The sequence below is a fragment of the Protopterus annectens genome, chromosome 9.part0 (assembly GCF_019279795.1).
Source record: "Protopterus annectens isolate FY-2018-M chromosome 9.part0, PAN1.0, whole genome shotgun sequence".
NCBI classification, from domain to species: Eukaryota; Metazoa; Chordata; order Ceratodontiformes; family Protopteridae; genus Protopterus; species Protopterus annectens.
Window position 1 is genome coordinate 1,070,761,616 of NC_056743.1, and position 25,843 is coordinate 1,070,787,458.

Below are 25,843 nucleotides of genomic sequence, written 5' to 3' on the forward strand. Positions count from 1 at the left end.
GAAGGTAGGATACTGCTCAAGGTCAGGGTCATACCTGCCTGGGCTACATAATCAGAGAGCTCCTCTATGTCCCATTAAGAGTTTAGAGAGCTACACAATATTCAACACAGGTTTCTCCTCACCTTTGGTGGAGGAAGGCCACCATTAGTTCCACATGCAGTTGTTGCTGTGCATGCTCACACATTAGCAGTGAGGCTTTTGGTTCTCCCTTGCTTCTGGAGTCTTTTAAGGGTTTGGGGACTTTGAAGGCCACATTGAGTATGAGGCCATCCAGCTGCTTTCTGTCTGTGATTATTATTTTGATGATGGTGACAGGCTGTTGAAAAGTTTTGATTGTTCCTTGCTCTGTACTTTCCCCCAGAAGTGTATAAAGTGTGTAGAGTCTAAGATCTTCTATTCCCCTGCTATGAAGTTTCACATTACTGCTGCCATTTTAGAAGCTTGCTGGCACCCATTTCTTGTACTTATTTGATCCTGGAAAAAGGCATATGCTTTTCTAGCTGCTGCTGTTAGAGTTGGCAGACTGCCTTACTAAGTCTCTCTGTGCTGACTCCTATACATTTTTTTTTTGGTTCGGCATAGCTGTTACACAAACACAACATTTTGCCACAATACTATTTTAAAAAAACTTCTGAGTATTGAAATGTATGGCAAGAAGGTTTACTCCTACACCCCTTTGGGGATTAGGGTGCTCTGCTGTTTTTTTTTTCTCCAGACCAAGTTTCAGATGCACCTGCTTAGAAAGCACTAGATAAACTAGAAGACCTCCCAGGCTCACTCTGCACTTGGGTATCTTCAGCCTTCGTGGTAGGGTTGTCCTGCACTGTGGTGTAATATTTACTGAGTTGATGCACTCTTTAGGGCCATAGGCTTTGAGGTGTGTCTGTGCATGATAGCATGCCCAAGATCATCCTTCTACAACAATTGGCTCAGTAACAGAATCATAAAAGCCTTTTGAGGGCCATATTCTTTAGCAAAACCTGCTCAAGAGTCTTGTCTATTAACCCCTGAAGAAGCAGGCCCTCACTTTGAGTACTTTGATTTCCCTATATTACTTTCACCTCCTTCTACTAAATCTAGCATTTCTCAAAATAAAGCATCTGTGAAAGGTCTTTAAGTATAATGCAGTCTTGCTTTGATTAGTGATGATTAAGTTGCCCAGGTGGACTCCTCCATTGGAAGGCTTTCCAGTGTTGACTAGAGTATGGAAATAACATTTGGAGAAGCAACTGTTAGTTTGGTCCCTTGTGATTGTTCAAGCTGTGGCAGTGGTTTCTTTACTTGTTTTTTTGGATTTGTGCTGGAGCTCAGAGCCCTTCCCTAGAAATGAGCTTCTCTTGTGGATGAGTCTGTAACATTGGAGCTTTTGGGACACGCCTCAATTATACCTGTGAAAGGAGCTAAAAAGTTTGTCTGATATGTGAGGAAGGACAAATGTTTTGGCTTCGGTACCATTCTGCATCTCATTTACATAAGCCACTGCATCAGGATGTATGGCTTCCATATGTGATTGGCATGATGTTGCTCCCTTGGGGGGGGGGGGTCTGAAAGATGCTCTGTGAATGAATGATTTTGGCACATAAGCATTTGGGGGTCTGTACAGGAGACTCCTCCACTTTGATCTAAGTAGGCAGGAAAAGGGTCTCCCGTTTAGTTACCTGGATGACTGTCTGCTAGTTGCCTCCTAGGTTAACTTCATGGTGGCAGCCCTACTGTGAGTGATGACATTGTTGCAGTCCCTAGAGATCATAATAAATAAGAATGTATTCTCTTAGATTTGGCCTCAGAAGAAGTGTTCCATTGGGATGGAGCTGGACACAGCCAGTGCCCATCTTTCTTACACCAGGAGTCACTGCATCATTACCCTCCAGTTGATCACATAGAACGTAGTGCAGGATTCAAGTTCAAGTTGCGCTGCCCTTACCACAGAGCCTTTAGGGGTAGAGGACACGCACACACATAAGTGAAGGTAGACAAACTGTCCTGATATGGATCTTGATCTTCACTGCTTCCTGGTGTGGAGGATTCTAAAGTAATTAAGTGTAACAGAAGGCCATGCATTCTGCAGGTCTCTGCTTTCTCTGGAGTAATTCATTAAGTTGGGAAAGACTGTTGCCATCACTGCTCCACTTGGTATGACCTGTCTCTGGGGCCTGTACAATGTGAATCTGTACTTCCCATATTTATGTTGCATGTGTCAGCCATTTCTGCTCATTAGGACTTTGTAGAAGGGATATTTGTGGTCCAGTAGCCCAGCTGGTGAAGCAATCGCTTAAAGTACAGCAACTCTTGACACCTTTGAAGAAGTCATCCTTCCCGAGGGACCTGAGTTACGTGGGACAGATAATTTGCCTTTCCAATATTTGAGCCTGCTAACTTGGTGACATTTGTTTCTTGAAAAAATTGTTATTGGTGCTAATGCATCTGCATGCATACCTCTCATTTAATATGTTTTTGCAAAATGTTCAGGTTTATGTTTCATATTTTTGATATGTTCTTCATAAAATTTGTGATTTTCTGGCAAATTAGAGGATTATAGTTGCTAAATAATGGGTTACGTTTGAGTTTCAGATTTCATCCTTCAGAAAATGAATGCGAACACAAATCCTGTTGTTTTTGCGACTTTCTAAATTTATAAGAGAAATATTTGAAATCTGTCCCTATTTTTTGCCTTTGTCATCATCCACCCCCTTCCTTTTTTCTGGAAGGCTTTGTCCAGATTTCTTGCACAAAGAGGTTCAGCAGTATGTCTGCATGACATCTCAGAACTTCAGGCCCTTGTATAGGAAGCCATGCCTACTCTAACAGAAGGGCAGCGTTTCCCTTTGGATAAAATTTCTCTTTTAAGATGTTTTCCTGGGTGTCTCCTGAGCTAGTCATTCTCCTGGTTTCACTTGAGGCAGCAGAAAACAGGAAAGAAAGAGGGCACCAAACATGCTGAATTTGTATCTTTCAACTTAGGAGCCACATGAGAAAAGTTACTTTCTCTTGGAAGCAGGCCACTTGCTAATTTCATTTGCTTGTTGGAGAGAAGGGCTTGTGGTTTAGCACCCAATTTTCACAGTGGATTGTTAGCTGCATTGTTCGTTATCAGTCAGTCAGTCATTCATTGGAAGATGCTGGGGTCAAAGCCCATTCTCTGAGAAGTGGCTTCTTTCAACTGTGTGTCTAATACAGGTCACTTTTTGTTCATTGAATACGCAACTTCATCAAACATTCTCGACTGTGATTTGAGGACCTGAGCTACTTTTGCAATGTCTTTTCTATGGGCTCTGGCCTGGGATGAGCTGGCTTTTTCCATTCTTGTACTATCCAGTGGGATTCATCCCCCTCAGTTATCCATAAAGCAGGTTCTTTGTACTTCAACAAATACATTCTTTATCTGTTATGTCTATTTGCTAGATGTACCTTCTGCCATCTTCTTACAGTGGAGTGGTCCTTTGTTACTAGAAGATGTTTTTTGTGTTTCACTGTTGCTGTCATCACATTTGAGTTATCTGCTTGCAGTAGCTCTCAGTCGGCCTGATTATCAAAGTCTTGGGCCCTGCATTAGTTGCTGTCTCATCTTCCATGAAGTCAGGTAGTCAGGGGTATAAAGCATGCAGCCGACGCTATTACATCAGTCTTTCTTGCCGTGTGGTACCCGAAGCAAAAGCAGTTCGCAAGTGCCGGTCGGCCGACTCCTGAAATTTTCGTTTTTGAGTTTCAGAACCGAAGTCTTCAACTAAAGCTAAGTACTCCGTTGGGGAAACTTTTTCTTGCTCTAAACCGATGTCAGTAAAAGTCAATAATTGTATTTCTTGTGGAAAGCAAACACCCCATAAAGATTTTCATTCATACTGTATTCCTTGCTTAGGCCCTGACCAGGACGTACCTCGCTGTCAGTTTGTGCCTTATTTAAGCAACAAACTATTCATAGTCTGTAAATTTACTCTTCTAAATATTTTGGTACTCTGTTCAATTATCCAGATATGTCTTTGATAAGCCATCCGACTACCGATATTCTGAAAAAAATGCAACGATAGACAGAGACCGCCTAGGTCCAAAGCTGCCAATGACGCTTCTAAGCCAGTCGCCAGTTTGGCGGTACTCAATGACGTGCTTTCACAGCCCCTGATACCTGCTGAGACCCATTCGGAGTCTGGTATGCTGCGAGATGCTTCAACTGTGGAACCTGCGGGTGTCTCTACCTTGGATGGGTCTGGAGCTGCCGTGCAGGAACCGGCTTATGAGGGTTTATTCAGGCCTACTGACTTGCATATTGCAGTGATGCCATCTTCTTCTTCAAGGCCTAAAACTCAAACCATGCCTAGAAAACCAATGCCCAAACCGCATGCTCAGGCCTCTATGCCTAAAAAACAAATGATAAAAATGGCTGAAGACCTTATTACTTTAATCAGGGGAAGCCAGCCCTTCCCCCTCTAAGAGACCTAGGACTGAATTTGCTTATGATACTTCTTATAGTTTCATAGTTTCATAGTATAGTACTAGGCTATCTGCCCTGGGGCATTTGTAAGCCTAGCCATAGTGATGTGGCTTTTGCCACCCCATGAAATGGTACAAAAATGTACAGAATAAAATTAGAATACTGTGCCTCTGTCTAGTAGTGACACAATGAAGGTCCCCTTATATAATAGAATTGGTTTACTGTGCCCCGGTCTAGCAGTGACACAGATGTGACCCCTGGAGTAAACTTACGATCTCCAATCCACTCATCAAGATTTCTCTTGAAGAGAGTCAGTGAGGGGCTCTGCCTAATACGAACTGGGATCTTGTTCCAAAGCATGGGAAGCCTCTGGGTTATGAATCTATCCCTCCAGCATGTACTATTCATACTTGTGCCGAGGTTTAAGTCTTTAGCTCTCGTAGTCCTGATGGATTTGGATTTTTTGAGGTGGAGCATGTCCATCAGATCCTGATTGGACATGGCCTTGTACGTCAGGCAGAGATCACCTCTGAGCAGGTGATATGCTACTGAATAGAGCTGAAGTTTCTTTAGTCTGGCAGAATAAGACATATGTTGGAGACCCTTGATCCTCTTGGTGAGGTACTTTTGTGGTCTCTCCAGCTGTTGCAAATGCCGGGTGAGGTACATACCAAATGGGGCATTGTACTCAATCATGGGTCTGATTAGGGAGGAGTATAGGGGTGCAATGACATCCCTGGATCTGGATGTGAATCCCTTCATGATGAGGTGTGCAAGGTAGAATGTTTTTCTAACCACTTTGGCAACGTGGGTGTCAAAATGAGAGGTCACTGTCGACTTGGGTCCCTAGGTCTCTGATTACTTTTTCCGTACTCAGTGGGTTGCTGTCTATGTGATAATTTGTGGGTACTTTGTTTTTCCCAAAGGGGATGACTATACATTTTTTGGCATTTAGTTTAAGGCCGTGACTCCGGCACCAGTTGTCCGTTTTTGTGAGCCCTTTTTGTAGGATATATGTGTCCACTGGTGTATCGACTATGGCGCCTAGTTTGCAGTCATCTGCGAACTTTGTCAGCCACAACCCTCCCATGTTTGCTTTAACATCTGGGAAATAAATGCCGAACAAGAGGGGTCCCAGGACAGATCCCTGTGCGACACCACTTGTGACTGGCTTTGAGTCTGACATTGCTCCAGCGATTTTAACTTTATGGGTTCTGTCCTTTAGCCAGTTTGCAACCCATCTAGTGACATAAGGGTTTATGTTTAAGCTGTTGAGCTTATCTATGATGCCCGAGTGGGGTATTGTGTCTTAGGCCTTAGCCAAGTCCAGGTAGGCTGTATGGACTGCTTTGCCCTCATCAATGGCTCTAGTGACTGTTTCGAAAAAGTCAACCAGGTTCAAAAGGCAGGATCTGCCCTTTACAAAGCCGAACTGGGTGAGGTCAAGTGTCTGTAGGTCCCCTATGTCTCTGTTTATGAGTTCCATAATGATTCTTTCCATAGCTTTGCAGACCAGGCTGGTTAAGCTTATGGGGCGGTAGTTCCCAGGGTCTGTAGAGGTACCCCCTTTGTGGAGTGGGACCACTGTTGCTGTACGCCAGTGTTCAGGTACATATCCTGAAGTAAGGCTAAGGTTAAATAGCATTTTTATGTGTGGGTTTAGCTCCTCTTGGAGTTCACATAACACGCAACCCGGGATACCGTCAGGTCCCATTGATGCTGTGTTTTTAGCTTTGTTTAGGGTGGTTCCCACTTGGACATCTGAGATGACAGGGAGATTACATTCAGCTGGGATAAGTATTTCTTCTTTTGGGGGTGAGGAGGGGAGAAATTTGCACTGAACCTGTCAGCCAGAATGTTGGCAATATCTGTGGGTTCAGTGTATTTTTTGTTGTTGTGAACTAACTCTGAGCATATCTGAGGGTTTCCGCCCAGGTTTCTAACATAGCTGAAGAAGGCTTTGTGGTTATCTTTAGTGTCCTTAGCGATTTTTCTCTCAAAGTTGGCCTTGGATGTTTTTATGAGAGAACGTAGTTTTCTGCTAATGTTGATCAGAGATGTCTTCCCTTCATGGGATTTTGCTCCGACGTGCAGTAGCTTCCTTCTTTTGTTATACAATTTGTTAATGGCTGAGGTCCACCAGACAAGACGCTTGCCTTTGGTGGAGAGGGACTTGGATTTATTTGGGATTGCATGATCCATGCATTCTTGGAGATGTCCATAGAAAGCATTTGTGAAGGATTCGGCATTGTGGGATGTGGTATCCACTGGCACAGTGGGCTTAAAGGATACCATCTCAGTCTTAAGAAGAGTGAAGTCTGCTTTTGAGAAGTTTTTCACTGTGGTCTTTTGTGCTGGGGGTGGAGGTGGGATATGTATATCCAGGGTGATTAGTTTGTGGTCAGATCTCACTAGTGAGGGGTATACTTCCGGTGTGGAGCATTTTGTCCCCATGTTTGTGATGATCAGGACTAGTATATTATCTCTCCTAGTGGGAGAGGTGACTAGTTGTTCCAGTGCATTTAAATTTATGAATTCCAGGAACCTTTGGGCTAGGGTATTAGGGCTAGAATAATGTACCCAATCTATGTTTGGGTAGTTGAAGTCTCCCAGTATGATGGTATTTTGTGATACATTCATATTCTCCAATGTCTTCAGGAAGGCTGAGTGGGGTTCCTGAGATTGGGAGGGCGGTCTGTAACATGCTAGCAGTTGTATAGCAGTTTTGCCTATGGTTAGTTGCACCTGTATGGTCTCTGATGCTTCATGTGTTGCTACTAACCTGGAGGTGTGGGTGTTCTTGATGAATATGGACACACCCCCTCCCTTTGTGGTTCGGCCTGGGTTTTGGGGCCGAAAAGCATGATACGAGGTATAGCCTGGTAGCGCTGGGGTGCTCTCAGGAGCCTTGAACCAGGTTTCAGTTACTGCACAGACGTCTATGTTCTCCATGCTGAGGAGTGCATCCAGTGCCTGCATCTTGTGATTTAGACTTCTGGCGTTGAGCAGCATTACCCTTACTTTTTTTCCATTTTTGTTTTCTAAGGAGGTGGGTTTGTCTTTTGAGCCTTGCCTAAAAAAGGCACTATGGGGGTGGCAAGAGCCTTAGCCAATATCCGGAAGCCCAGTGGCGACAGGTGTAAGCCATCCCTTGTGAAGCAGCGTGGCTTGTCCAACATGTCATCCCAGGCAGACAGACATTGGATCCCCTTAGAATGACACCAGTACTTGAGCCAATTATTAAAGCTGATCATCTTGTCTTTGTATTGTGGTAACATTCTTGGTGAGGGCAAGATGCTGCTCAGGGTCAGGGTCATACCAGCCTGGGCTACATAATCGGAGAGCTCCTCTATGTCTCTTTTCATGTAGTCCAGGGAGGTACGTCTCAGGTCATTCACGCCAGCATGGACAATGACGGAGTCATATTTTTACTTGCTTTGGAGTGACTTGAGTGCGTGTGTTATGTGGTGGATCCTATCTCCCGATAGACAGCTCACAGTCACCCTCTCCTTGTTCAGCCTGGTCAGCGGGACATCAGTGTGTCTGACTAGAGTCACCTATTACTAGTGTATCAGGCATGGTGTTTGGCCTTAAGGGCTGTGATTGGTTGACACACTGATTTATTGAAGTATGTGTTGCGTGTGTTTTGTTTTGAGGTGGTGGATTTTTAGATGTCTGCTTTGGGTGCCTCTGTTGTTTTGGTAAGTTTTTTATTAGAGCCTCCGAGTATGTCTTTGTGTGTTTGTGTTTGGTTTGCAGTTGTGGTAGGTCTATGTGGGACTGGGATTGTTGTGTGTGGTTACCATTTCCTCCTGTCTGGTCATGCCAGCCCTGAGTTGAGAGAGTTCAGCCTCCAGTTTGGCTATATAGTTGCATCTCTCACATGTATTTGTGTTTGTTGGGAGGAGGAGAGGGTTGTCTGTGTACATGAGACAATTGTAGCATTGTCTCAAGATACCCAGATTGACCAGCTGAACTGGAGAGGACGCCAGTAATCTACCACTCGACATGCTAGAACAGTATAAGGGAGTGCTGTACCTTTAAGGACCGGGATTCTGACATTTCTGTTTCCTCTGATGACCAGGATTTACCCTTATCTACCTATGAGGATTCTGATGCAGAGGACTCTCTTCCCTCAGGCCCCAGAGGATTTCTCCCTTGGTGAAACCTTACATACTCTTTGGGAGCATTTTCATTGGGAAAGTCAGGATTACTCTGATTCTGAAAAGAGGCTTGGGGATTTCTTACTGCTGCCCCAGCGCAGGCCTTTTGCTATCCCTCCTGTACTAGACATTGTTGATGCCTTTTCGGAAACTAGCTTGTCCCCTGTCTCTCTACCTCCTGCTCCCATAAAACCTGATAGATATTACAGGGTTCCTCACTCTCATAAGTTCCTTTTTAAAAATCCTACTGCGGATCCTGAGACCATTTTAAAGGGACCAAAGAGCATTAAGGCTACTACTGACAAAAATCCTACTCCCTCTGATAGACACTCCAGGGCGCTGGATAGATGGGGTAAGAAGGTATCCACTTCTGCAACCTTGGCCATAAGGGCCTTAAATTGCCAGTTTCATATGTTAAAGTATCAGCAGCATATTATTGGATTGCTTAAACAGAAAATGATGTTGATTCCTGACTGTGCTGAAAATAAGTATTTACAGGATTTAATGCATTCTGCTGAATAGGTTGGAAAACATACTTTGCAATGTGGTTTTGATTCACTAGAGGCATCTTGCAGGGCTGCTTCACCCGCGGTCTGTGCTCACAAGGCATGCTTGGCTTAAGGAGCAATCCTTGCCAGATCATGTTAAAGCTAAATTGCTGGATGCTCCCTTAAATCAGGACCGCCTGTTTGGCCACAAAGCAGAAGTAGTTCTTAAAAAGATGGAGGAAAAAGCTAAATCTATGCAAACTGTTAAAGATTTCCTACAAGTACAGCCTCCAAGATTTAGTAGGCATTGGCCCTATAAGAAATGGTCCTTTCGTGCTTCTTTCAGGCCTTCTCAGTCCAATCCCAGAACCAACAGAACATCCAGGCTTCAGTCCCAGGGTACGCACAGGACTAAGCAGTGGGGGGCTCCCACTTCCAAATCAGGGAGTAGTAAGACTGCCTCCTATGGTAAACTGTCTCAATGACTTAACTTTAAAACTTCCAAGCACTTCTCAACTGACTGCTCCTTTAGGGGGAAAGATTGCACTGCAGGCAAAAAACTGGAAACTCATTACCCAGGGCAAATGGGTTTTAAATATAGTTTCCCAAAGATACAAATTTCACTTCCACACATTACCAACCCCAAACGGTTGGCCAGATCTACCCCCAAATCAGTGGACAGAAGCTCAAAAGCAAGTACTCTCTCAAGCATAAAGGCTATTAAGACCATACCAGAAGAGGAAAATGGACAAGGTTTCTACTTCTACCCAGAAAAGACAACTCATGGTGTCCTGTCCTGGACCTTTCCATCTTAAACATCTTTTTGTTGATTCCAAAATTCAAGATGCTAACTCTTCAGTTGCTTCCAATGCTAGGCAAAGATGCCTGGTTGGCAACACTGGATTTAAAGGAAGCCTACCTGCACATCCCGATCAGGGAATCTTGCATAAGATACCTACGCTTCAAAACAGGCAATATGCACTATCAGTTCTCCACCCTGCCCTTTGGCTTATCTGCTGCACCCAGGGTATTCACAAAGTGCCTAGCTCCAGTCATTGCATTTTGCAGGCAAAGAAATATTCAAATATACCCATACCTGGACGATTGTCTAATTCAGGCAGAAAGCCAGGACATACTTTTGAATCATCTGGCATTTGTACAAAAGGTGCTAACTTGTCTGGGGTACACCATAAACGAAAAAAAATCGCATCTGGTACCCTGTCAACAAATTATATTCCTGAGAGCAAGCTTGAACACAACTTCCCAGATGGCTTTCCTCACGCCAGAGAAACAAATTCATTTGACAACTTACTTCAAACTAGTGGCCACAAAAACCCTGCTATCTGCAAGCTAAATACTCAAGCCTGGGGGTTCATGGCCTCCTGGATTCTACTAATTCCATATGCAAGACTGCATATGAGAAAACTACAATGGTATCTAAAAAGCCTATGGTGTCAACATTCTCAGGATCTAGAGGCAATGAATGATTCCTATTATACCTTGCCTACGGTTAGAATCCCTTTGGTGGGCAGAGGCCTGCCACCAAAACAAGGGACTACCATTCACTCTAGCCCCTGCCACCCAAACCCTAACAACAGATGCATCAGACTATGCATGGGGGCTCACTTGGCAGGGAAGTACATTCAGGGCAAATGGAACCCAAGTCAAATGCACCTGCATATCAATCAAAAAGAAATGTTAGCTGTACAGAATGCTCTGACAGCCTTCAAGGACCACATTCTTCCAGGACAATTAATGGTAAAGACTGACAACACTACTGTTGTGGTACATAAATAAGCAGGGGGGTACCCATTCTTACCCCCCCTGCAGACTAGCCATGGCTCTGTGTAACACAGCCTTAAGCTACCTAGTGCATCTACAGGCTCAATTCCTGCCAGGAAAACTAAATACGCTGGCAGACAAACTAAGCAGAACTCTCATGGACCCACATGAGTGGAAACTGGAACCAAAGACTTTGAGCCCAGCTATAGACCTTTTTGCCTCCCCCCAGAACAGAATTGGACAAATTCATATATTTTTTTATATATATATAGATATATATAGATATATATATATATATAAAACTGCTTCCCATTTGGGGGGGCACCTGACATCTGGGGCAAAAAAAACTGATGTAATGGTGTCGGCTGCATGCTTTATACCCCTGATTACTTGACGTCATGGAAGATGAGACCGCAACTGTTGCAGGACCTAAGACTGATAATCAAGCCAACTGAGGGCTACTGCAAGCTGATAACCCAAATGTGATGACTGCAACAGTGACTACACTCGAACATCTACATTTATGGTAAGTGTACACAACTGTACTTTGTACACTCCATGCAGGTCAAGCAAGGACATATTTTTTATTACGTGATTTTAATAATGTATTAACAGAAATTAACATTAATCTGTGTTTTCTTGATTTGAAGGTGGGTGCTGGTTAGAGGGTAATTTGCCTGGCTTTGGAGATGAGCTGTCTTAATTTTGTAGACTACATTATGTCTTGTATTAGCTGGATGAGCAAATGTCAGTGTCGGATTTTATTTGGAATTCTCCATTTTATCCAGTGAAGTTCCACCAAGGAGGTGCCTTCACTAGCTCAGCTGATACAGTAAGAATGTATTGGTTATTTTCTGCATGCTATTTACTTTTGGATGTGAATGTTTTGCCTGACTGCCACAAAAAACATTTCTCAAATATGCATTTGTATTTCTGTAATATGCATTTTGCTTTACTGTTTTAAGTATGTACGACACTTCAAAACTTATCTTACTGGTTTAGGTGCATCTTTGGAAGATATTTTCAGCATCTTACAGGAAGCCTACCATTCTGTGAGCCACTGTCCTCCAAGTGCTTTCTACTCCCAGCTGTGTTGCCTTATGGCTATGTGTACTGGGGAGAAGGATCCCTACCTGACAGCATATCTGGTTTCCGAGTCCATCTCTACAACAATACGACATCAGATGATCACCAACATTCATCGTAAACTTTGGTGAGAATCTTTTAAGTTTTCTTACTTTTATTCAGCTGTAATGCAAGCAAAATGTACTACAGAGTGTGTTGTTTTATTTATTTATTTATGTATTTGGAGTAGGTAACATCAGTACATCAGTAGTGGAGGAGATTGTTGTATACCCTGCCATTTTAATGGCATGCATCATTTAATTATGCTTAACATACCCTGGCAAGTGATTCCCCTTTTGCATTTTAAAGGGTTTATTTTGCTTTTCGGTGTACTTATTTTACAATTGAGTAGCTAGGAACATCTTGCTGCCTTAAAAGAAGTGTATAGGAGATTGCATGTTTGTCTCTGAAACAGTAACTATGTAGACTGAAGCCTGATGATGCGATACTTTTGTGTTCCAGTAGCAAACATTCACAGAAGAGCTTGGTTCACCACCACTACAAAGTCTTGTCACAAGTAAGGGCAATAATACTGGATCTGAAAGATCTCAGCTTGAGTAAGTCGTCCGACAACAGTCCAGTTTATGAATTTCATCTTGTTCTTAAACAAGTCAAAACTATTTTTCCTCAGTGTAGGCCTGATCATCTTCCATGACATGATTACTGTTTCTCTGGCAAAATGTTCAGGTGGATTCTAAAATTTGAAGTATAGGAGAACTTCCTGAATTTAACCAAGCATTTTTTGTTTAACTGCTTCTGGAATTAACTTCAATCTCAAGTTAATTGGAAACCACTAGACTGGCTGAACCTTGTATATCAAACAGCACTTGCAAGTCCAGCATACTGAAATACTGAATGGTACTGGAAGGACTGTTTTAATGAAGACAGTCACAATTCAAAAATCAAATCGGTATGCAATTTTTTTCCCTCTGTGATGTTGCTCCTCTTTACATAGGTTGATTATACTGGAGTTGGGGCACAACCCCCCCCCCCCTCTCCTCACTCCCAATAAGCAGAATCTTGTGGGCTTCCCCCAACTTATTTTTGGTACTCATTTTAGCCACAGTATTTTAAAAGTAGTGGACTAATATCTGGATTTGGTGGCTGATGATACAACTGAGCTATTTAGCCAAGGTTGTCTAGTTATTTTTATTCATGTCACATCTTAACAGCAAAAAATAAGTAAATTGATAATGAATAACTTGCCTGCAGTGATTTCAGATATTAAAATGCCATTTTCATTAATGAAAGCATGAAACAATAATTTAAGGGTCACACTGTAGCGGAAGATGCATTTAGTAAATTTTGTCCCTTCTCAGAGAATTTTAATACCATTCCCCACTCAGACATCATAGAAAAACTCACTAAGCTAGGCATCAACCCCTATATCGCTAGGTGGGTTGCAAACTGGCTCACAGATAGAACCCACCGTGTGGAAGTAGCTGACTCCAAGTCAGACTGCTGACCAGTCACAAGTGGAGTCCCACAGGGATCGGTCCTGGGTCCTCTCCTGTTTGGTATCTACTTCTCAGAAGTCCAGGCCAACACAAAGGGTCTCTGGCTGACAGAGTTTGCAGACAATTGTAAGTTGGGAGCCTTAATTAACTCCCCAAGTGATGTCATCCTGTAGAAAGGCCTCATTGAGCCCAACGACTGGTGTCAGAACCATGGCCTTAAGCTCAATGCCAAAAAATGTCATCATCCCCTTTGGGTAAAACCCAGTTTTATGAATTACCACATCGATGGTAGTCCATTGAACATAGAAGGCGTTATAAGAGATTTGGGGATGCAGGTTGACAGCAACCTCTCTTTTGACCACCACATTGCCACTGTGGTCAGAAAGTCCTTCCATGTGGTACATCTCATTAGTAAGGGTTTTGCATCCAGGAAGAAAGAGGTCATTGTCTCCCTCTACTCTTCCCTCATTAGGCCAATCAGTGGCCCCATTTGGCATGTACCTCACTAGACATCTGCAACAACTGGAGAGGCCCCAAAAGTACCTCACAAAGAGGATCCTATGCCTTAAATACCCAGCTCTGTTAGAAATACTACATCTAAAAAATCCCAGTCCCTCTGCACCACACATTCCAGAGACCTCAACCTCATTACCACAATCAACAGAATGTGCTGGAGGGACAGGTTCGTAACCCAGAGAGTGCCCATGCTGTGGAATAGACTTCCCATACATGTCAAACAGAGCACCTCATTGGCCCTCTACAAGATAAATCTTGATGAGTGGATGGGGAATATAAAATTCACCCCTGGGATCACTCCAGTGGCTCTGAAAATTCACCCCGGGGATCACTCCAGTGGCTCTGAAAATTCACCCCGGGGATCATTCCAGTGGTTCTGAAAATTCACCCCGGGGATCACTCCAGTGGCTCTGAAAATTCACCCCGGGGATCACTCCAGTGGCTCTGAAAATTCACCCCAGTGGCTCTGAAAATTCACCCCGGGGATCACTCCAGTGGCTCTACTCGACAGAGGCACTGGGAACTGTGGTTGGGTGGTACAATGCCAGGGTAATCCTATGGGCTGGGCTTGTAAAGGCTCCAAGGCCATTAGCCTAGTACACACCCATGAACCTGTGTTCTGTTGATATTTCAGCAGTTTGCACTTGGAGTACCTATCACTTTTGGTCTTTGCAGTGTGTTATGTAAACATGCCTTCAAGATCTCATCTTTCTAGCTAATTTTACAGTTGCTATAGCCTAATATTTGTCATTTCATTTGTCTTCCTTAGCGCTTAAAATTACTAAACTTTGAGTGCTGCTGTAACAGGAGCAAAAGTCGTGACACCACAGGGCACTGCCTTTAAAATATGTGCAAATTGTGAGGGGGAGGGGACATATTGTCTAGAATGTCCAGACAGCTTATGTAACTAATACACTGTAGTTGCACAAACTCTCAAACCGTTTGTTTTTCCCCTGAAAATCTATTTTTCTTATAAACTGCATATCCCATCCTTTCTTAAATGACTCTGGAGTAGCACTTTGCTAAAAGGGTGATTGGCACCAGAAAATGCTTTTTGTCCAATCTGAAATCGCTTCCTTATAGACAAATAGAAAAACATGATGTCCCCATCCCTTTTCATATGCATTTCTTCATGCACCTGTTGTATAATGCTTTGTGCTGTACCCATGTTATCAGTCATCCGAGAATGTGACCTCTGATTACTTATCCATTCATGCTGTAACTCTTAATGTTTAGCTACCATAAACTTCCTTCTTTGCAGTTTCCCCATTTGCTATAGACCCCTTTGTATATCATTTAAAATTGTACACAATACTCCAGATGTGATCAAAGCAGCTTCTGTATAATGGCATAATTAATAAAATGTCATATGAACTTAATGTTAAATGCTGGTTACCACTTTTGTACATCATACATTCATTAGACGGACAGGGATCCTTGTACATCTGAAATGTAAAATATCTTGCCCAGATCACCCAAGCTGAAGTCACAGTTGCTCAGACATGTTATCTTGAGTTGACATTTGGTCATATTTTGTTGCTTACTTCACAGTGGAGCAAGATTGCAAGCAACTTGCATTATAGCAAGCTGTCAAAGGTTGATGCACGTTGGAGAAAGAGTAAGGCAGGTTTTACATTTCCTGTCGATGATTAATTTTGCTCTGAGGCTCAACAATATTAGAGGGGCAGTAATAAAGGAAAGGAGGTTGTGCAGGTAAGAGGGGTGTTCGCCCTGCCAAAAACATTCAGTAGTTTTCACGTTAGCTTCTGTAATGGCCAGCTCAGGTGCACAAACTATGAAAATGTGTTTGTTTAACGTTCAGCTGCTTTGATGTAAGGTTGAGTGAGCAGAGTCGATGTAGTGGATCTGTTTAGCCAGTCGAATGGGGTGTTTAGGGCTTCACTTTTTTATTGATTTTTTTTCTCATTAATATAAGGTGCCCTATTGGTTTCCAGTCTAACCATCCTCCTTGTTGCAGATTGTGGCTTAAGCTCTTGTATTTTAGAGAGAAACTGTAAGTGATAATATGTAATGCCTATACAATATAAAATTTAATATTTTCTTTCATTTATCAATGAAATGAAAATATATTGCATTTTTCTATTTTGTATATGGTCCCATCCAGATCATTTCAGTTGTTACAACAGCAGTTCTGAATGTGTAATGAATTCATCTTTCCACTAACACAGAAGAAGATTGACATGGCTAGTTGCCATCAATACATAATCAGCTAGTTGTACATCTTTAGTCAAGAAACAATCTGTCAAATGCCGTTTTATATTCTTTAATGTATTTGGTGGACATTCATCCATACAATTACAACAGAATAAAAGTAACTATATTACTGGAGCATAAAAGGAAATAACGCAACTGTTCTTCATTAGCTCACAGTTGCACTGGTTATAACTCTGTGGGGATATATCCTGCACTGGACATCCAGCCAGTCTACAAGATTTTGGGCACCTTCCTCGCACAGTGTACATCCACTTTTTGCATGAGATTACATGCCAGCAAGAGGGGTGTATAGGCATGTCAGAAGTCTGGGCTTTCGTACCCAAAAAGGGAAGTAGAAGCCTGAAGCTCTGAAATAATTTATTCAAATCCAGAAAAAATGCTGTCTTGTTTGGAGAAAATGTACAGTAGAATACCCTTCCCCAGCTTGGAAAGAGACAAAATGGAAGAGTGCTAATACTGCAATAGTGATCTGTTGAAACATCTGCTGTTAAGGTAACTTAGACTACAGTATAGAAGTCCTTGTAGAATAACTAGCAAAAGCTCTCTCACTCTAGAAACTGTGAGAGTAGCTTGTAGTGCCTAGGAAATCTCTTGTGCCATGCAACCCCCCCCCCCCCCCCCAAATAGCACTTTTTCCTTTGGAACTGTAACTGGCTTGGTATTTGGCATCTGTAGCTTCCACTGCACTTTTTTTTGGTTAAGATCTTCCGGGTCGTTCTGCAGCCAAGTTTTAAGAGTTGATTAGGTAGGGCAAGATGATAGGTGAGCTGGTAAAAACTCAAATTGAACTAAGTGTCCTCTCTTCCCTTTTAGTTTTCATGGTGGAAAAAGAAAGTGCTTGTCCCTCATCTTCTGCTGTTCCCGTTCCGAGGCAATGTTTCAGCACCAGGTGAGTCAGAGTTTATCTTTAAACCACAGATTCCTAGGTCAATAACAATGACAATTGTGGTGCCAGTGCTGGCATCCTTGTCTGTGAATTTAGTATGCACAGCCAGTAGGCCCAAGATTCTCATTGCTCACTGGTAGATACAATTTTGATGTCAACTGCCTTACTTTTGCTGTCAGTCTTGTTGGATTCAAGGCCTCAGCACCAGGGGTTTACTTGTGTCCTTTGTCCCAACATCTTTGTCATTGACCATTGAGGCTTTCGGACCCAGATTCTTCATCATTGACAACTGATAGGAATTGACAGAATCCTGTTTTTGCTATGGTGGATTTCCTAGACAAACCATCAATGGAATCAGAGCATCCCACTGACACCTGAGAGTATTTTAGCCTCTAAGCATCCTCTCCCTAAAGATGCAGAGGAGTAGGAAGGTTCCACAACAGCAGAGCAGCATTTGTTCGTAAGTCCTGATCTACACATTCAAATAGTCCTCCCCAAGTGTATCCAGGAAAAGGAAGTACTTGGAATACAGAGTCACCAACCCTTGGTACAGATTTGGATGAGGGAGATGCCTCCTCCAGTTCCTTACTCTCAAGCCCAGCTCTGGGGAGATCCTAGAATGGTATACATCAGAGAGATTCTTGAGCCCAGTCTCTCCTGGACAGGAGATCCTGCAGGAGGGTTTCTGCTTTGCATTCCCCAGTCTCCTGGTGATGGTTCTGGCAGACCAAATAATTATTTTTCTACAGCAGTAGGCATGATGAGAACCTGATGAAGTAGAGCCTGTTGTAAAGAAACTAAGCAAACTCCTCTGTCTTCCCATGGAGAAGCAGCATTGGACTTATGGCACATTTGTCAGACTCAGTTGTAGCAGTAGAACTTAGCCCTGTGAAGGGAGCCAAGGGCTGCCCCAGTCCCTCCCACCAGAGCCGCTGGCTTTGAGTCACTTCTGGAAGCATATGTACATTCCAGCCACTTTTAATGTAAGCCTCTTTAATTACCTGACACACACACACACACACACACACACACACACAGCTGTGATTTCATTGTGATCTAGTAGAGCAGACTATAGAAATGCTGAGCGAGTTACCTATAGGAAGGTCAAATATAAGATGATTTTCCATGTGTCAGCCATAAATACTCTCTCTCTCCATGCACAATCTCAGCTTTTGCTGCTCCCTTTTCCAGGTCATATTTGGGCACCAGGTATGTCAGAGCTGATTTTTCAGTCAGATTCCTGCAGGTAGAACATTGTGTATTGACAAAGCATAGCCATCAGACTTCGTGCTTTGCTAAGTCATACTTCATTTATGGAAAACTTGAAGGTGTCATGTACTAATGCCCCTATGATGGAGTTTCACTTTTTTAGCCGCAAATTCGGGAAAAGCTGTTTGAGTAAGGAAAAAAAAATGAGTTGCTTGGGGGGAGAGAGCTCCATTCCGCAAAGGACATAACTTTTGCAACCAAAGGAATGATAGCAATTTGTAGTCCAATAAATCTTGGCCTCTCAGAGCAGTGCTCAGACTGAAGCCAACAAGAATGTACTGGATGTCAGAATGGATGCCACCATATGAGCAGAAGTGGAGTACAGAATCAGGGTTTCTGTAGCTTCCTTGAACCGAGAATGGCCATCATTACATTGCAGGCCTTACAGGCTCTCCTTCAAGGGGTAGTTGCCATCCATTCTGAAATGTGGCTGTGGTGTGGTATTTCCTGTCGGGAGGTAATGTTGATATGAAAATGGACCATGTCTCAAAGCTTTTTGATAACAATGTACATTCCAGATCAACTTGATTAGTTTCATTCAGTGGCAAACACAAACTTTTATCTCGGGGGGGGGGGGGGGGGGCTGTTTTGCGACCTTTTTGCATCACTGACCAAAGTACATCAACTTTTCTTTAATTTCCTTGTATGGACATATACCAGGACACTACAAGTGCAGATGCCTCCTCCCCTGTACATTTCCTCTGTTTATCCTAGTTTTGGAATATTTGCAGAAAAATGAACAGAACACAGTGTTATTTTAATAGCCCTGTTTTGGCCCAGTCAGGTGGGGTTACCTTTGCTTTGGCCAAATTCTCGTAGCATTTTTGAAGTATTCTAGAAAGAAAATGTGTTGTAGGAGGCAGACAGTTTTCAGTATGGGTAAAAAGCCAAGGCATTGCTGTATATTCAGCCCCCATTCTTGAATTGCTTCAGCTACTGGATTTTATTTTCAAGCTAGGCTCCAGCTATTTTTTTTTATTTGACTATTAAAATTCATCTTGTGATATTTCCAAAGTTAACCAATAACAAAACGACTAGTTGCACAAGTGCAGTCCACAAGAAAAACACAAACCCAAAGTAGGAGGAGCTGCACACAATGGAAGACGAGTAGGTTTCCAGATCAAGGTAGAATGCACAATGAAATATATAAAATTAAAAAATATATATATATAAAATATTTAAAAAGTGGCATTGAATTCATTTTAAATATTTTATATAGTTTTTTTAATTTTGTGTGTTTCATTGTGTATTCTTTGTTGTGTTACAACATGATAAAGTCAAGGTTGTATCTACTTGGAAGTGTTTTATCCAACTGGAAAAGTTTTTCACTTATTTAAACAGGTTTTAATATAATTTCTGTAGATTCTGATGAAGTCCCCAGTTTGTCATGGATGAAAATGCTCAATTCAATTGTTCATAGTGGTGTGGAAACCTATTCATCCTCTATTGTGTGCAGATGTTCTTCGTATTTCACTGTTACAGTCATCACATTTGGGTTATCTGCCTGCAGGTAGCCCTCAGCCGGCCTGAATACCATAGTCTTCAAATTTCTGTGTCCGATGCTGTTGCTTCTTACAGGTCATCAGGGATATAAAACATGCAGCCGACGCCATTACATCAGTCTTTCTTGCCATGCGGTACCCGAAGCAGAAGCAGTTTGCAAGTGCTGGTCGGCCAACTCCTGAAATTTTCATTTTTGAGTTTCAGACCTGAAGTTTTCAAAGCGATAAGTACCCTGTTGGGGGGATCCTTTTTTCTTGTTCTAACCGATGTCACAAAAAAATTAACAATCGTCTTGCCTGTGGAAAGCAAATACCTCATAGAGATTTTCATTCTTGCTGCATCACCTCCCAGACCACGGCGTCCCTCGCTGTCAGTTTTGTGCCTTGTTCAATGCCCAAACTATTCGTCATCAGGCTAATTTTGTAGCTTAATACTTTTGTTCTCTATCTCCGTACTCCGAAATGGCTTCGTTAAGCCATCCCGACGACCAATCTTCCGAAAAAAGTAAGGATAAAGACAGAGACAGACCGCATAGGTCCAAAACTGCCGACAACGCTTCCGTTAAGCTAGTCACCAGTCCGCCATTACTCGGTGAGGCGCTTTCACAGCCCCTGATAACTGCTACTACAGATTTGCAGGCCTCTATTGAGACCCATTCAGTGTCTGGTATGCCGCAAGATGCTTCTTCGACTATGGAACCTGTGGATGTCTCTACCTTGGATGGGTCTGGAGCCTCTGTGCAGGCATTGGCTTCTGAAGGTGTATTCAGGCCTGCCGATTTTCATATTAAACAGACAACTTTATTTCAAGCTAAGAATACAGAATTTCTCGGACCAAAAGCTCACACTACGCCTAGAAAACCGACCAAACCTCATTCTCAGGCCCATATGTCTCAAAAACAAATGATTAGAATAGCTGAAGACCTTATTACCTTAATTGGGGGGGGAGCCAGCCTTCCCCCTCTGAGACCTCGAACGGATTTTCTTGCTGATTCTTCTGATCAGGAATCTGATAATCTCTGTTCCTTCTGACTACCAGGATTTACCCTTATCTTCTTATGAGGATTTTGATGCAGAGGATTCCATTCCCTCTGCTTCCCCTCCAGATGATTTTTCTTTTGGTGAAACCTTGCATACCTTTAGGGAACATTTCCGCTGAGAAAGCCACTACTACTGTGAGTCCAAACAGAGACTTGGGGAATTCCTACTTCTGCCTCAACACAGGCCTCTAGCTATCCCTCCTGTTCTAGAGATTGTAGACTGTTTCTTTGGAATCCAGCCTTACTCCAGACACTTTGCCTCCAGCTCCCAGGAAACTTGACAGGTAATACAGAGTACCTGACTCTCTCTCAAATTCCTCTTCAAGAATCCTACTGTGGATCCAGAGACCATTTCCCAAGCACCTAAAGGCATTAAGACTACTACTGCAAAGAATCCTACCCCTTCTGATACAGACTCTAGAGCTTTAGACAGATGGAGTGAGAAGGTATACACTTCTGCTACTTTGGCCATTAGGGCTTTAAATTGACAGTTTTATATGTTAAAGTATCAGCAGCATATTATGAGACTACTTAAACAGAAGATGATGCTGATTCCTGACTGTGCTGAACACAAAGATTTGCAAGAGTTGATGCATTCTGCTGAACAAGTTGGTAAACATAATTTGCAATGTGGTTTTGATGCTTTAGAAGCATCTTGAAGGGCTGCTGTCACTGGGTCTGTTCTTAGAAGACATGCTTGGCTTAAGGAACAAAAGTTGCCAGATCATGTTAAAGCTAAATTACTTGATGCACCCTTAAACCAAGACCGCCTTTTTGGCAACAAATCAGAAGTCGTCCTCAAAAGGATGGAGGAAAAAATTAAATCTATGCAAACTGTTAGAGTTCTTACAAGTACAGCCTCCTAGATTCAGTAGGCATTGGCCTTCAAAGAACTAGTCTTTTCTAGTCCCTTCCAGGCCTTCTCAGCCAAAACCCAGGAGCAGCAGACCACCAAAACTTCAGTCTCAGGCTATGCACAGATCTAAGCAGTGGGGGGCTCCCACTGCCAAAGCAGGCAGTATTAAGCCACCCCCTATGGAAAAATGGCACAATTACTTATCCTTAACTCTTCCAAGCCCTACTCAACTACTTGCTCCCTTAGGAGGAAAGCTCACCCTGCATGCAAAAAACTGGGAACGCATTACCCAGGACAAATGGGTTTTGAACATAGTTTCCCTAGATACAGATTCCACTTCCACTCACTCCCAACCCCAAGTGGAAGGCCAGACCTCCCCCTAAATCAGTGGGCGGAGGCCCAAAAACAAGTGCTCTTTCTCTCCTCAGTATCAGGGCTATTCACCATGTTCCAGCGGAACAAAGGGGACAAGGTTTTTATTCAAGACTGTTCCTGGTTCCCAGAAAAGAAAACTGGCGTCCTATCCTGGACCTGTCTATTCTCAACACTTTTCTGGTGTTTCCAAAATTCAAAATGCTAACTCTTCAACAGCTTCTTTTTATGCTAGCCACGGATGCCTGGCTTGCAACCCTAGACTTAAAAGAAGCTTACCTGCACATCCCAATAAGGAAATCCTGAAGACAGTTCTCTGCACTTCCCTTTGGCTTATCTACTGCGCCCAAGGTATTCACAAAGTGCCTAGCACCAGCCATTGCATTTTGCAGGCAGAGAAATATTCAGATTTATCCATACTTAGATGACTGCCTGATTCCAGCAGAAAGTCAGGACTTGCTATTACAACACCTGGCATTTGTAGAGAGACTTCTAACCTCACTGGGGTTACACCATCATTGAGAAGAAATCACACCTAGTACCCTGCCAACAGATTGTATTCCTGGGAGCAAGCTTGAACACAACTTCCCAGTTGGCATTCCTCACTCTGGAGAAGCAAGTTTATATGACAACCTACTGGCCACAAAAACCCAGATATGTGCAAGGAAAATCCTGCAAGCCCTGGGGTTCATGGCCTCTTGCATTCTGTTAATTCCATATGCAAGACTGCATATGAGGAAACTTCAATGGTATCAACATTCTCAGGACCTGGAAACAATGATTCCTATCATTCCTTGTCTAAGGACAGAGTTTCTTTTGTGGGCAGAGGCCTGCTACCACAACAAGGGACTCCCTTTCACTCTACCCCCTGCTGCCCAAACCCTAACAACAGATGCATCAGACTATGCATGGGGGGCTCACATGGCAAGGCAGTGCATTCAGGGCAAATGGAACCCAATACAGATGCACCTGCATATCAATCAAAAAGAAATGTTAGCTGTACAGAATGCTCAGACAGCCTTCAAAGACCTTATTCTTCCAGGACAACTATTGGTAAAAACAGACAACACCACAGTTATGTGGTACATAAACAAGTGGGGGGGGGGCATTCCTACCCACTCTGCAGACTAGCCATGGCTCTGTGGATCACAGCCTTGAGCTGCCAAGTGAACCTGCAAGCCCAATTCCTGCCAAGCAAACTAAATTCACTGGCAGATGACTCTCATGAACCCACACAAATGGAAATTGGAACACAAAATATTCAAGCTCTTGAGGAACAAATGGGGGACACCGGAGGTAGACCTGTTTCCCTCCCCTTTCTGCACCAGAACTCCCCACAGACAAGCTTGGAAAGTGCATGCCCTGTACTTTACTTGGGAAAGCTTCTCAATTTATGCCTTCCCCCCTCTGCCTCTCCTCTCAGAGGTTCTATTAAAGATCAAACAAGACAAGCTGAGGACAATACTGATTGCCCCAGACTGGCCACGCCAGAACTGGGTACCCCTTTTTGCATGGTCTGACAGTGCTGCAACCATGGCACCTGCCTCAGTCCCCTGCCCTGCTGTCTCAGCAGGTGGGCCAGATTCTGCACTCTCAGCTTCAAACCCTGAACCTTTCAGCTTGGCCAATTCCCCTGAGCTCACCTCTAGCAACCCTCAGTAAGCAGGTGCTGGATGTCATTCTTGAGGCAAGGAGACCTAGTACTAGAAAATCCTATTCAGAAAAGTGGAAAAGATTCTGTTCCTGAAGCAAGGCTCAGGGGATGGGCACAACTGTGCCCAGCTTACCTCATATTCTAGATTATTTAACAGATATGCTCCACAAGGGGGCTATCTTTCTCTTCAATTAAGATTCATGCCACTGCCATCTCAGCACATTATAATACTGAGCCACCCATCTTCTCTTATCCCCTGCTAAAGCAATTCCTTAGAGGGGCCAAACATTTAAGACCCCCCAGGAGAGCACCCACTCCAGCCTAGGACCTTAACTTTGTATTGGAAAAACTCACTCTTCCCCCGTTTGAACCAGCTGCTACAGCAGAGTTGAAATTCCTTTCTTGGAAAGTAGCCTTACGTCTAGCCATCACTTCAGCAGGAAGAGTATCTGAACTGCAGGCCCTCATGGCAGTGGGAACCTTTCATTATCTTCCATGCGGACAGGGTTTCCCTCAGGACTAATCCATCCTTTATGCCCAAGGTGGTGTCTAGTGTGGTTCTAAACCAGTCCATTCATTTGCCTTCCCTTTTCCCCAACCCACAGAATAATGGGGAAATGATACTGCATTCTCTGGACGTGCACAGACATCTTAGATTCTATTTGGACAGAACTAAGCCTGTCAGAAAATCTGACCAGTTGCTAGTTAGCTTTGTTGCAGGGGCATAGGGGAAGGCCATTTCTAAGCAAACCATTTCCAAATGGATAGCCCATCACATCCATTTCTGCTACAAGCACCATGGAAAACCTACCCCACAGGGGATAAGATCACATTCCACCAGGGCTGCATCTACCTCTACGGCATTTCTCAGAGGAGTCCCTACCAGGGACATCCTGGAAGCTGCTACCTGGAGCTCTGTACATACTTTCACCAAGCATTACCACCTGCCTATCTTTTCTAAATCCAGAGCTGGATTTGCCACAGCAGTCTTACAGGGCCTGATTGCTAGCCCTAATGCTCTTTAACTGCCTCCACCCTTCCTTAGCTTTGGGAATCAACCCAAATGTGATGACTGCAACAGTGAAACACGAAGAACATAATACAGTTGTGTACACTTATCGTAAATGTAGATGTGCGAGTGTATCCACTGTTATAGTCCTGGTTACCCTCCACTCCAGCCACGTGACTTCTCTTGGCTCTACCTTTTCTTGTTTGGCATATATTATTTCATGTGTATTTGCTTTTTGCTGGGGGTGTTCTATACCATATAATTGCTTCCTATTGTGGGTGCACCTGACATCTGGGGCAAGAAAAGCTGATGTAATGGCGTCGGCTGCATGTTTTATACCCCTGTCGACCTGATGTCATGGAAGAAGCGACAGCATCCGACACAGAAATCCGAAGACTCTGGTATTCAGGCCAGCTGAGGGCTACCTGCAGGCAGATTATCCAAATGTGATGACTGCAGCAGTGAATACGCTCAAACATCTACATTTATGTTAAGTGTACACAGCTGTACTTTCCTTCTACTTTGGGTTTCATATTTCCAAAGTTCATAAAGGTTTGAGCTCAGCACTAGCATACTTGGTTGCTTGTAAGGCTTTCCTGAAGGGAACTTTTCTCTTAAGACCTTTACTCAGAATCCATTCCAGATCTAAATTTTGTATTATGAAAAGTGGCCATTCTGCCTTTTTACATATGTGAATAAACAGATCATATGTTCTTGTCATGGAAGACTTTCTAGTGATTGTTACCTCAGCCAGAAACATTTGAGAACTACAGGCTCTTTCAGTCAATCTTATCTTTCATAAAGTTTGGGTTTCTCTACTTTTGAACCCAGAATTCATGCAGTGATAACCACTGAAAGGAACCTCTGACAGTTAATGTTCTAGTAGTCTTCCCTCAGTACTTTAAAAGGGAGGAGTATTTACTGCACTAATTAAATGTTCAACAAGTATTTTTTAATTGAACAGATCAAGGACTATTAGAATAAGCATGTTTTTTTCATATGCCGAATGTCAAAGTAGATCATAATATTACAAAGGTCACTCTGTCCAGGTCACAATCGGATA

General features: G+C 43.2%; 1 protein-coding gene across 1 annotated transcript in view; it reads left to right on the forward strand.

Moving 5' to 3' along the window:
- Positions 1-25,843, forward strand: part of ESPL1 (extra spindle pole bodies like 1, separase) — a 2,570,648-nt gene that overhangs the window by 1,763,325 nt on the left and 781,480 nt on the right. The window contains exon 21 of the mRNA XM_044083892.1: positions 11,862-12,072. Coding sequence (XP_043939827.1) covers positions 11,862-12,072 — 211 coding nt within the window. The remainder of the gene's footprint in view (positions 1-11,861; positions 12,073-25,843) is intronic.